Source organism: Mytilus galloprovincialis, chromosome 10 (assembly GCF_965363235.1).
Source record: "Mytilus galloprovincialis chromosome 10, xbMytGall1.hap1.1, whole genome shotgun sequence".
NCBI classification, from domain to species: Eukaryota; Metazoa; Mollusca; class Bivalvia; order Mytilida; family Mytilidae; genus Mytilus; species Mytilus galloprovincialis.
Window position 1 is genome coordinate 34,252,219 of NC_134847.1, and position 14,191 is coordinate 34,266,409.

A 14,191-nucleotide genomic window follows, 5' to 3' on the forward strand; every position below is an offset into this window, starting at 1 on the left:
ATAGCAGAAACATAAGATGCTATTGTAGATGGTTTATAATTTTGCAAAAACAGAAAGCTAATAAAATGAGACACCATCATGTGCGTAGATGGATAAGCTTGTGATAAAGGAAAATGTTCCTTACAGAACTGTTCATATGCTTTTAACATTCTATTATAAGAAGCTCTTGTTGCCGTTGATAGTGAAGCTTGTAATAATTTTCTCATCATAGATTCAAAAGATGCTGTGGCACTGAAACTTGAGTTGGACTTAACCAAGGAGCTATGTGATGGGCTTTCTGAAAAGAAAAACGAGACAACAAGTCACAGACTACATTTGTCTTACCCGCAATATGCTTTGCTTTAAAATGTATATTAAACTTCAGCGATGCCAAAACTAACCTGCGGACCAATTTCATTAAAATTTTATCTCGTGATGAAGTTTTATTAATAATATCAGCAACCGCCTGATTATCAGTCAAAAACAGTACCTTATGATTTGACAATGAATGCCCCCATATTTCCACAGCAAGAACAATAGGAAACAACTCCTTTATTGTAATGTGTAATTGAAGCATATTTTGAGGCCATTTTCCTGCAAACCAAGTACTGCCAAAAACAGCAGCATATCCCCCATGAACCCCAGCTGCATCTGAATACAATTTTAATGATTCAGAAGACACCCATTTTTGAAACAAAAAACAGGACTTCCCATTGTAATTAGATACAAAATCAAACCATGCCCTCAAATCAGCTCTCGCTTCTGAATTTAGTGTAATTCTATAATGAGGACATGAATGGCCAATTGTTAGATCGAATAACCTTCTCAGAAATGCTCGTCCCAGAACTACAACACTACAGGCAAAATTCAATAAACCTAAAAGAGACTGTAATTCTCGAAGAATAACTTTCTTTTTTACCTTAAATATGTTAAGGAGACCCAAAATTTTTGCTATTTTATCTTTTGGTAATCGAGCTACCATAGCCCTAGAATCAATCTCAATGCCATAGATAGTTATGCATGTTGTAGGTAATTGAGTTTTTTCATCTTTTATAGGAACACCTAAGGTTTTTGATAAAGTTAAAAATGTGTTAAGTGCTACAGAACACTTGTTAGTATTTGCTTCCCCTACAAAAAAGAAATCATCTAACAAATGTGAAACACCTCTTATTTGAAATTTGCTATTCAAAATCCACTGAAGAGCAGAGGAAAAATTTTCAAAAAGTTGGCAAGAAGAAGAGGCCCCCATGGGGAGGGCTGCATCATGATAAAATTTTTCCTCCCATTTAAAGCCCAATAAATGGTATTCTGAAAAATGCACAGGAATTAAAGGAACGCATCTTCAACATCGGCCTTACTCATTTCACAGTTGAAACCGTGTTCTTGAACAAGTTCTATGACAGTTTCAATATTTTGATGTGAAACTGAAGTGTATTCAGGTGGTGTCCAAAAATTGACGGAGTCCCCTTTTGGAAAGGATAGGTCATGAATTAAGCGGAAAGACCCACTTTCTTTTTTAGGTATTAGACCCAAGGGAGAACAGATAAATTTATCAAAGGGTGGTTCATCAAAAGGTCCTTTTATTCTGCCTTTCATAATTTCTTTATTTAATTTGAGGTTGACCGCGTCAGGATTTTCTCTTGCGCTTTTATGGTTGGAAGGAAATTTGTCCACTTTTTTATCAAGCAAAGAATTTATTTTAAAGCCAAATGTAAAACCCTGTATTAAATTTAATTTCATTGCTTTGTCATAGCCTTTGAGGAAAATGTTTAATTTATTTACTTTTATTGGTGTTGGTAGACTTGTGGGTTGTAAGCCACTCTTTACATGAGACTGTGGCATGTTTTTTATCACATTGCACACATTGGTGCTTATGTTTGCAGTTGTCACTGGAGCAGCCACCTGTTCTACAGTAGGTCCAGCAGTAACCAGGTGGGAATTGACTGCTTTGTTGCTGAACCCGCCGTTGAAAGGGAGGACCTCCACTTTGTTTAACGTGTTTATTATTTGATGCATTGTTACCGGTATTAGTATTTGAACGATTGAAATGATCATAAAAGGCAGTGCGCCAAAGATCATCATTTACAACTGCCCAATCAAATTTCATCACTCTGCGTACCTTTCTAAACGTTTCATCATAAGATTTTGCCATGTTAAACCCAAATTGCTTTGACATAGCTCTAACATTATATGCATATTTAATAAGACTTAAAATATGTTCTGGATGGTTCACATAATAAATAGACATATAAATATCAAAAGCTTCAGTCCACTGATGAATTGAAAATAACTGTTTTGGTTTTGCGTATGTAGAAATTTTTACAGCTTTCGATTTGAAAAGAACATCATCATCTTCATCTTCATTAAAATTTGGAGAAAGTGTAACAAAATCCACGTAACTATCGGACATTATGTCTTTCCTAATTTTTTCACTGACATTAAAACCCAAAGGTAAAGTATTTCTAATTAAATAGCTTGCTGTCTGCCCTATAGACGAATTGTCAATACCTAATGTTTGGTCTTCTTGTGTTGTTGGGCTACTGGCTGTGAAGTATCCAGCCACCGATAGGTCTGACGTCACAGGTGGTACCAATGAATAGTGAACTGTGTTTGATGATGACGACGGCAATGTATGCTGACTCTTTGTTAGGTTATCAGTGCCGGAAACTGCTTCCTGTGTTGCACTAGAGCGCATACCACACACACTTGACAATCTGTCATCTGATAGTCTGACTCCACTGCTGTCTGTTAGGTGTAAACCAGCTCCTTTCAACCGTGTGATCATTGCTGCAGATATTTCATCTGCTGTTGGCTGTGCTGTTGTACTTGCAATGTTCATCACAGGAGCTGTTGATGGAGTTGGACCAATGTTTCGAACCCGTTTCCGCCCTCTTGATGTATTACTGGTAGTTGTTTCCACAGTTGGCAAAACTACGGGATCTATGACAAGGTCCCGGTCTGTAAGGTTGGAAGGAGCAGCTCTTCTTTTGGATCTATCTCTTTGTTTAGGCATCTTTAAAGTAAACAAAAATAATTCTTGAATACCTGATTATGTGTTTTGACTATAATATAACATCAGAAAAAATATGCATACATGTATATCACTTATATAATGCTATTCATTGTTAATTGTTCATACAAAAAATTCACGCAAGGAACAATGTGGCACACAAAAATGCAATATTATATGTCAACTACATTGTAACCATACATGATAATAACCATGTAAAGTATGGTACATGTAAAAAAGTATGTAAAGAAAACCAGTGTAATCTGATACATAAATACAAAAATGCACTATGAATATCAGAACCATAACCATAATGATAGTTAACCATATGTATGTATAATGATACAAAATATAACCATATAACCAGTGCAAATTGATACCATTTTACAAAATTGCACTGACATATATGATAACCATAGCCATAATGATGGCAATAAAACCATGTGTATAATGATACATTTGTGTGCCACACTAATTGAATAAATTTAACAAGAGCAGTGGATTGTCTGCAAAAATTTGTATAATTATATACATGTATTCTAGTTAAAGTATCATTAATGACTGATGCATAAGTTTTCATGAATAACAAAACAATGATGTACATGTACAGATAATAGCATACTATAAAATAAGCTTTTTATTTATTATAAGTAAACTATGTAAACGTCCCGTTTATAGATATCTCTTTCTACAGTTTGATTTTATTAATTGAAATTATTTCATACGATTTGAACTACCGACAGCTGCACGAATACTTTTAGCATAGATGTGCATACCTTCACCATTTAAATGAACTTTATCTGACAACAAAGCTTTCGTGTTTTTCCACAGGCCCTGATGTTTCCAAAAAGTAATATTTGTACGTGATTTCAAAGATGAATTTAAAACAGTATCTGATTCACTTTGTTTAGTTTGTTGTTATAATCGGGACCCGACCTTTCGGAATACCTCGGCAGTAATTGCTCAACGATCATGTGACCAACACCATACACTGTGATTATGTAATCACAGAATGACGCGATGTCTCTAGCCAATTTCTCAGGATTCTTCTGGCTTGTCAAGTCATTACCGCCAATTTGAATAAATACGGAATCTGGTTTTAAAGTGTCACAAACTTGCATAAATTCAGGTTTCTGAATGCATTTACGACCCGGACGGAATGTACTACCACCGAAACCGGCAAATTGAACCTGAATTTCGGTACCATCGAATCCTAAATTGTATAGCCCTTCTGCAAAAATGATTCTAATCTATGTACAAATGAATGACCAAATATTAAAACTGGATGAATCATAATAAACAGATTTAGAATTTACAAATTATATAAAAATAATACGAATATTTTTAATATGAAGCGAATATTTTGAATAAAAGAATATTTTAGATGGCTTTTACCTTCTGAACAAGTTCTGTGTAATCCTAACGACGTCTTTTCTGTACTTAATCGTCAGTAATCTTCTGTCCAAAATTGAATAAAGCCTCTTTCAGGAACAAACTTGAAAATTGAAAATCTTTACTTTTCTGGCAAAACAAAAATAGCGTCTAGTAGCATTCAGTGCAATTGCGATAATGCGGGCGCAACTTGACGCTTGTTGAAAGTTAGCATGCACTTTAACCACATTGGTCAATTAAAATATTTGTGGCCAATGATAATTAGTATTGACCCTGATCATGCCATGACCATGCTGACCTTGACTGCCTGTAATCGAAAACTTGCATAATTCCTAGACAAAGACCATGGAAATTTTCGGTTTCTTATTACACCATTGATAAGAAATAAAACCTACACAAGATGAAACAGTAGCCCATAAATTTAGTGTATAAAAATTTACTGCCAAAAATGTTTTTATTATAATAAAACTTATTTTTTGATTAAGTTGTAGTTCAATCAACTTGAAACTTAGTACACTTGTTTTCTATGTTATGATCTTTCTTATTTTAATGCCAAATTAGAGTTTTTACCCCAATTTCATGGTCCACTGAACATAGAAAATGATAGTGCAATTGGGGCATCCATGTACTATGGACACATACATTTTAATGGTTTAGTCATAGAACTTGAACAATGTTAGAAAGATCAAAAGGATAAGTTCAGATAAGTTATAAGAAAATATAAGAATATTTTGAAATCCCAAATAGCTTTAGCCACTTGAATATTTTGAAATCCCAAATACTCACTGGTTGAGATTTGTCTCATTAGCAATTATACCATTTATTCTTGTTTTTTACTGGCCACTGAGGCTTATATGAAATGAAGACAAATTGACATCTGACGAGTAATGGCAGTTTTAAAAGTGTTAAATAGGATTGATGTCTTAGTTAAAAAACACAAAAAACAGATGAGATGAACCAAGAAGCGCAAAGAAACCAAAAGAGGGTTTTGAAAAAGTAAAGTTAAACATGAATCTAGTGGAGTTCAGTGAATAAGTTACTATTAATTTTGTTATTTTCGTGGGTTCCAATTTCAAAACTTACACTTTCGTGGATATTTAACGGTTTTGCTAAGTCTTCCGGTGCAAGGGGTGTATGGCCAGTCAAGGTAGTTAAAAACTTCCATTTGTAAAGTCTCCATACAAGCATATGGACAAATTGTATATCGTTGAACATATAAATTAATGGTCCACTTGTACCTACGAAATCTACCAAAAATTGTTATCCAAGGAAAAATAATAAATATACAATAAAAGTTTAATCATCAAAGTTACCATAGTATTTATATTTTCAATGAAAAACGCACTTTTATATTACAAAAAAAAACTATCATTTTTAAATTATAATCTTTCAAATTAATGGCTAAAAAACAATAAACCATGCCAACTTTTAATGAATAACATTTTAATCAATAAATCATTAAAACAATGTTACGTCTGAAGTCTTTTTTTATTTTCAGTTGTTTTATTTCATATATTTGGGTATATTCAGTCTAGCAGTACTGTGGCCAACCTGTGGAAATCTTTATCTAGATACAGTTGTGTGGGTCTGGACTCTTATTATGCTAACAGAATTAATAAGACATACATATGTCAAGCATCAGGTAACTCATTAGCTGCAGAACCGTAGCTCTTAGGTCCTTATGTTATTTTTTGACTATTTGCGGACCATAGATCTATGGTCCGCAAATAGTCAAAAAATAACATAAAGACGTAAAAGCTACGGTTCCGCAGCTAGTAATTCATAGGCTATTTTCCATATTACTCCCTATTGACTTCTTAGTATATAAATTTTCAACAGGTTATTACTAGATATATTTCACTTGACTGGGCGGAGTTTAAGAAGTTCGCTCATTGAAGACCAGTCCATCTATAGACAAGGAGTTTTGGGATAAGCTCATCAATAAAGTGTCAAATTATTCGTCCCATACGATACACTCAGTTCTTTTGTATATGCCTTTGGTGACCCTGATTAGTGATTAGAATTCAATGATAATTATAACGGCAATCATCCTTATCACACACATTTTCAAATAGACTGTCCTTACGTAAATTAAAACATAAGCTCCGCCCGATCAGTTGAAATAACATTGGTAATACTTACTCTGGTTGGACATTCTAGTACTTGGTCAGGTAAGTGCATCTAAAAGAAGTAAATTCAAGCTTACAACTGGTGCAATTTGAGAGAAAATGATAAGGTTTTCCGATGATTTTGTTGTGTATAGAAAACTATAAACATGTCTTTCTCAAGGTTGCAAATATGAGTACTTAGTTGAGTTTTCTGACAGATGGGATTTAAATCTTTGTACTTTAAAAGAAATAAATGATTTGGAGAATTGTTTACTATATCTAAGATGTTCATAATATTATGCTTAATTAGAAAAAAAAAAATTTTGCAATTGCTTTATAAAACAGTATCAAGAGCAATGCATTATGTATTAAAAAAATTAAAGTCACAAAGAAAAATTTATCCATAGAATGTCTTTCAGAAAATAGAAAAGATCTTTGACAATTTTTATGACATCTTTTTGCAATATGTTTGAAAACTTAACCGAAGTCATCAGCCTCTAAAACTGAAAGTAGTCAGCACACCAACAATTGGATTTTTTATCAGCAATGTCAGAATTTTTTATTTTTTTTCAGAGACATAAAAGCATGTTATCAATGTGGAGCTGTATTGAAATATTACTTATGTTTATTTTTATCGTGTTCTACCTGTTTCTGAGGATTATGCCACAATGGATCAATTATTCCGATATCTACGTTTCCAAGACTGTACTAAGCATGGGCTTGATCTTTTTTTTCTACCGATTACCACATGTATATTTGCCTATGAGTCCAACTCTTGGACCTATGCTTGTTAGGATGAACAGAATGGTAAGAATATCTATTAATAACATATATTTTCCTGAGTCAAGTATATCTTGCAGTTTGTTATGAAATCGCAACAATTTTATTGGCTATTTATTAGGTCAAAGGTGACTTTCAAAGATCACATTTCCCTCATTTTAACAAAGATTTATGATTCTTCAAAAATGTACAAAACCCTCACATGTTTCACTTGGAAAGTATTCTTTTTTTTTTAAATTTGATTTAATACGAAACCTGATAAAAACCTTTAAAAAGTCTGATGTTAAGAGTAGACTGGGTTCCCATCACTTCAAAAATGTTTCATAAGGAAAACAATAATTTCTATATGAGAGAGCTATGTTTTACATTCTCGTGAAAATTGGATATCACTTGTTATCAGCTCTTTTGTATGTGACTGTCATACATGTGAGAGGTTTAGCTAGCTATAAAACCAGGTTAAATCCACCATTTTCTACTACAAAAAATGCCTGTACCAAGTCAGGAATATGACAGTTGTTAAATCCATCCGTTTAATGTGTTTGAGCTTTAGATTTTGGAAATTTGAATACAGACTTTTTGTTTTGAATTTTCCCTGAAGTTTGGTATTTTTATTATTTTACTTTCTCCTGTTTATAGATTTTTAAATTCAATGGTAAAAATAAACTTAAAGATAAATTATCGTTAGTCGTTCATAATTTAAAATGTAAAATATGTATATAAATACAATACAAAAAATTGCTTCAAATTGTTGGTTCAAATTTTGTTTTACATAAAAAAAAGACTCATTGTTATATGTTGAAGTTTTTGTGTGTTATTATTATTTGTGAATATGTTAAAACTATTTTTACACTTTTTATTTTCAGATAAGAGTTGACTTTGTGTCCTTCGTTAGAATGTTCCTGATTTTCATGATATCAGGTGGTGTAACCATACAGGCAATACTGTATCCAAACTTCCCGCTAGGAACTGAATTGATAAAGAGGGTTGTGACCAGACCACTGTTTGCTATGTTTCTGACACAGATTCATGACTTGGATGGTAATAATTTTAAAAAATATCAACATTTATTTCCTTGCTTTATCTAGCTCCAATAAAATTGCAGAGGTGAGTATTATTCCTTCTGTTTCCTGAGGAATTTGCTTAGTAGTTAAAGCACAAAAATCATGCTCGAAACATGAAATCCAACATTTTGATTGGTTGATTTTGGAGTATGAATACCAAAAACTGACTCGAAAGCTTTATGACTGAAGGCCTTGCCTTGAAGTCATAAAACTTTGCTCAGTGCTGGGAGCACAAAAATCATGCTCGAAACATGAAATCAAGCAATTGGTTGATTTTAGAGTATGAGTACAAAAAACTGACTCGAAAGTTTTATGACTTCAAGGCAAGGCCTCAACACAAAATTGTGGAGACAAGACTTTGTCCTTATGTTTAAAAGTCTTTTATTTGTATGAAAATAAGAAGCTATGGTATGATTGCCAATTGGACAACTATCCACCAGTCTGAGAGCCAAATGATGAAGATGTATGCTACTATAGTTCATCTACATAAAAAAATACAGAAGAATTTACAAGCCACAAATTCAGACTGAATATTTTATTTTAAATGTTCAAGAGAGTTGTATTGATAATTATAGAAAACTAGTGTTTTTAGTGTAATATTTCTATTTTCAATACTTTAAATTCAGAAATTATGGCATGTGTTTATTATTGCGATTTTGCCATTTTAGACTTTACATGCGATTTTAATTTTTATGATTTTGAGAAAAATCCTGTTTAATTCATATAAAATATTTCAAAATGCGAGTATAAATTATTACGTTTTCAACTCTGTCGCATTTTTCGCAATAATAAAAACCTCGCAATAATTTCTGAATTTACAGTAATTGAATGTCTTGTCCATATATTTAAAGGTATATATTTATTTTTAGGAGATCCAGATTGTAGTCCACATTATGCCAATTTGACCACTAGCTACTGTGCTACTGGTAAGAGAACTTAAAAGAAATGTTCACATAAATCCTTGTTCTAAATGACATGCTTTATACCAGATATAGAGTTAAATAAGAATGTAAAAGGATGGCAATGAGTACTCGAGTACAGTTTTAGTACTAGGATACTCGTTTGCTTGTCATACATCTTAATATATTTTTCTTCAGATTTCCACTCCCTTTAGTTCCATTGAAATATCCCCTTTATAATACTAAATAAAATTGCTAACAAAATAAATATGTTTATCCTAGGCTACTATTTGTTATAGTAGTATCAACAATGTCCTTTCCTTCCGAGGGAATGTTTTCATTTGCACTTCTTGTAACAAAAAATAGAAAGTTTTTTAATTTTAAATTATATATGTAAACAGGTTTTGATAACCCAGATTGTTTTACAATTTAATATGCATCAACAGAAATACAACATTCGAAAGTTGAGATTAAGGATAATTATCCACTTCTTCTAGAAGGGGTTTAATGTAACAGGAATAAAATGTTCATTGAAAGTCTTGATAAAAAAAAGTTCAAATTTGCTAGACGGATGTCCATCCTTATATTGCAGATATAAATAATGAATCAATAGAAAATGAAAATAAAAAAACCAAAGGAAGTTCAAGAAATATCTGGGTTGTGTTCAATATTGTAGCGGCTACATAGATCTATGTAGATTGTTGACTACTGAACATGTAGCTAGCCTAACTGCTAGATAGATCTAGTTAGCAGCTAGGCTAGCTACACATGAAGTAGTCAACAATCTACGTAGCACTATGTAGCTGCTATGATATTGAATGGAATACTGCAATATAGAGACAAAGAATTGGGTCTACAACTTAGACGCATATACTATATAGGTACAAAAATTCTTTTGATCCCTGACTTTTAACTCCATGAGTTTTTGGCTTTAACTTAACGCTGTTATTCACTAATACTAGATTGAGTTATAGATCATGATAAAAAAAATTGTTGAGCTTGGACATTCACATTAGCAAAGTCAGCCATCAATTTTCTCTAGTTTTCATACTATTGCTTTTCAATTTTGCAGTTTATGATTCAGATATTAGCATTTTTTACAACTTATAATGTTTATAAAATTGATGCTTGATTTAACAGACTAGCTATTTATAGTTTTCATATCAATGAATAGGTTTTCATGATTATGTTGACACAATGTACATATGAAAAAAGAATTGATGATAATTTTGTTTTTCAGATGCTTTCCACTTTAGAGGTTCTCATATGTACAAACCAGGTAACTGTTTATTATATGTTATGATTGATAAACGAAATTGTCAAGATCAAATAATTGAATAGATGTATGCTAGCCATTAGAGAATTTACCTTTCAATTTGAACTTTTACTTAATAAAATAAAATTGAGAAAGGAAATTGGGAATGTGTTAAAGTGACAAACAACCCGACCATAGAGCAGACAACAGCCAAAGGCTGCCAATGGGTTTTCAATATAGCGAGAAACTCCCACACCCGTAAGCGTCCTTCAGCTGGCCCCTTAATAAATGTGTATACTAGTACAGTGATAATGGACATCATACTAATCTCTGAATTATACACAAGAAACTAAAATTAAAAATAATACAAAAATAACAAAGGCCAGAGGCTCCTGACTTGGGACAGGCGCAAAATTGCGGCGGGGTTAAACATGTTTTTGAAATCTCAACCCTCCCCCTATACCTCTAGCCAATGTAGAAAAGTAAGCTCATAACAATACGCACATTAAAATTCAGTTCAAGAGAAGTCTGAGTCCGATGTCAGAAGATGTAATAAAAGAAAATAAAATGACAATAATAAATACATAACAACAGACTACTTGCAGTTAAAGGGCATACATCAACGGGCATTGGAAACTAATTTAGTTAAAAATTGAAAAGGAAAGATATGATGTATCATTTCATGTCAGATACAAATCCAGTATAAACACATGAAAAAAATACAGCAAAGGAACAAATAAAACTTCAAGATTATGTATAAATATAAGTTCTGTCTAAATGAAACTATGTACCAAGTCAGGAATATGACAGTTGTCCATTCTTTTGATGTGTTTGAGCTATAGATTTTGTCATTTGATTAGGGACTTTTCGTTTTGAATTTTCATTGGAGTTCAGTTTTTTTTTTTTGTGATTTTACTTTGTGCCGCAATAGAAAATTTATTGTGAGTTTAAACATACCTGCCAACTGTCACTATTTGCTGTTATCCCAATGGAGGCTCCCAAATGGAAATTTTAAAATAATAATTTTGTGAACAATTTAAACAAAACAATTGATTTTACAATAAAGTCTTGTTAAAGTAAAAGTTTAAGAAACCAAAAAAAACGACATTTAATGTATTTGAAGGCCCCCACTAAGGTTTTGTAGGACTTTAAGAGCCATCTTGTACGTAAAACCCCCATGGGTATTTGAAAAATTGGCAGGTATGGAGTTATGATATAATTTACTTGTAGAACCTTTGGTGGAACCAGTCCAGAAGTGTCCAATGTCAAGTTTGGGGGGTTATATCATTACCATACAGTATTTATTGATTTGTAAACTTGTACTAGTCACACTGCTGTTTGCAATGTTTGCGTAAGTATGACATCAAGTTTTAATCTTATAATTTATTAATTTGTATAAAGAACACAAGGAAATTTATGTTATACACCTTTCAATCAAAATCATTCAGCTATTATATGTCCCTTTTTTCAGGTCATGCATATCCCACTTTTATTCAGTTTTCAACAAAAGAAATAATCTAAAATCTCTTTTTTTAGAGGAAAATTACATATGTTATCTCTGTATCTATTTTTTGCAAACAATTGGACTCTTAACTTACTTTTGTTTGATACCAAAGATTTTATATAAACTAACCCTAAATACCAGACTAAGAATTTTGTATGCCAGACACATGTTTTGTCTACAAAAGACTTATTGGTGATGTTTAAACAAACAAAAACAGGTAAAAAGTCCAAAGAAAGTACCAAGTGGAAGAACATTGAGGACCTAAAGGAGAATTGGTATGTGATTCCATATTATCAATTTATCTAGCGTTGACCTGTAACAAATACATTTTACAGTTTATGAAAACCAATTCTCAAACACTTTTTGTTGTGAAAAGAAAAATGTTTTTATTATAACTGGCAACTACTGCGGGCTCATTCTTTTCAGTGGGTACCAATTTTCATGGAATTTGAATTTCATGGTTTTTGCAAAATTTGCATAAAAGTCTATAGAAAATGTGTACCTTTTTTGAACATTTAATATCGTGGATAACCTATTTCCATGGAACCCATAAAAATTATAGTGTCCCACAAATAATTATAAATTCACAGTATTCCATGTTCATTTAAAACATTGAAATGATATAGTAGGCATGGTTTACTATTGATACACATGCATGATCTATAATGTTTTGTTTTATTCTTTTTCAGTCTTACGATCACCAAGGTAGATCTTGAAGCTGCTGAGATCTGGAAGTTCCAACGATATATGATAATTATGGACTTTGAGGACAGACTATGTTTTCCTCCTCCGTTTACCATCATCAACTACCTTTTTATTTTTCTGACTTTTATACATAGACTTTTAAAAGGCTGCATGAAGAAATGTTCTGACTTTTGTACATGTGATAAACTATATAAGGTAGGATCACAACCATTTTACTGTACATTTTTAAAAGGTTTGGTTCTTACACAATACCAATTTGCCTTTTCAGAATCTGAAGGACTATGGGTAATCTCATTGTTCGTACACCAAAATGTACAAAACGTTACATCATTGGTTTAATTCACGTTTTAAACAGTTCACAACATTTGGTGTATGCTTTTCAAAATATTACCCAGAATGCATTAGATTTTGAAACGGTGAATTGCCTAAAAGTTTTACCCAATTGCAGTTTAAATTTACCTCCACAAACTGATCAACTGGTAATTGGCACCCATGGAAATTTTTTTTTTCATTGGTGCCAATTATAGTGGAAATAAATATTTCCGATGATTTCGTGGTTTTGCAAAATTTTAAGTTCGTTGCTCAGTTTCAAAATAAATAGCTTTCCATAAATCTAGTATATATTGATAAGGGATTTATTGAGGTATCTAAAAAGCCAAAAAAATATAGGGTCAATGTGCTTGTTTTTAAGATATTAACCATTGGAATTTGGGCGGGAAAATGTTCTCTTGATTTTTTAATGGCTTTATCATTGACAAGTTAAATTTCTCAAAAACTATTGAAAAATAAATAAGATTTTATAAGACTTTTACAAAAGGCTTATAATCATACATGTAAAAGAATTATGAAAAGAAAAATGGGGGTCCATGGGCAATTTTTTTTAAGACATTCAAATGGATAAAACCAGAGGATTTAGAAAATCTGACAAAAATTTCAAAACATGACAAGCAGACATCCTTAAGACAACTCTACACCAGAGACCAAATGACTAGGAAATTTACAACTATAGGTCATTTATGGCCTACAACAATGAGGTAAACCACATAGTCAGCTATAAAAGGCCTCATAGTGACAAATGTAAAAACAATTTAAATGAAAAAAATCCTGGCCAGATTTGTGTAAAAACTAATGAAGGAAAATCAAATATGATAAACAACAGTAAACGACAACCACTAAATTACAGGCACATACAGAAAGTGGCAGGTTAAACATGTTACTTCTATGATTACGACTTTTTATAAGTTATTAGATTTATTTGCAAATAAATATTTGCTGTGTTTTCTTCTGTTTTGAAAGTTATTGTTAACTTGTAATTGGGATATTTTTATAGTTCAGACATATTAATTAATTGAGGTTTACAGCCAATCTCAATGAGTGTGTAGCTAAAAGTATTCTTTGGTTACCTTGTATGCTAGCTGAACCGTGAAGTCATTGTTAGGTAAGGTAAAATACCCTCCTTCCAGAGTAGCCTTGTCCTACAGACAGATAGATTGGTTAT

The 14,191-nt window shown here is 32.1% G+C and overlaps 1 protein-coding gene across 4 annotated transcripts in view; it reads left to right on the forward strand.

Annotated features, from left to right (window-relative positions):
* The window catches only part of LOC143047443 (transient receptor potential cation channel subfamily M member-like 2), a 76,665-nt gene that overhangs the window by 42,768 nt on the left and 19,706 nt on the right, over positions 1 to 14,191 (forward strand). For all 4 annotated transcript variants that reach the window (XM_076220508.1, XM_076220507.1, XM_076220510.1 and 1 more), the window contains 7 exons: positions 5,880 to 6,023; positions 7,063 to 7,296; positions 8,133 to 8,307; positions 9,200 to 9,256; positions 10,470 to 10,508; positions 11,715 to 11,835; positions 12,678 to 12,888. In XM_076220508.1, coding sequence (XP_076076623.1) covers positions 5,880 to 6,023; positions 7,063 to 7,296; positions 8,133 to 8,307; positions 9,200 to 9,256; positions 10,470 to 10,508; positions 11,715 to 11,835; positions 12,678 to 12,888 — 981 coding nt within the window. The remainder of the gene's footprint in view (positions 1 to 5,879; positions 6,024 to 7,062; positions 7,297 to 8,132; positions 8,308 to 9,199; positions 9,257 to 10,469; positions 10,509 to 11,714; positions 11,836 to 12,677; positions 12,889 to 14,191) is intronic.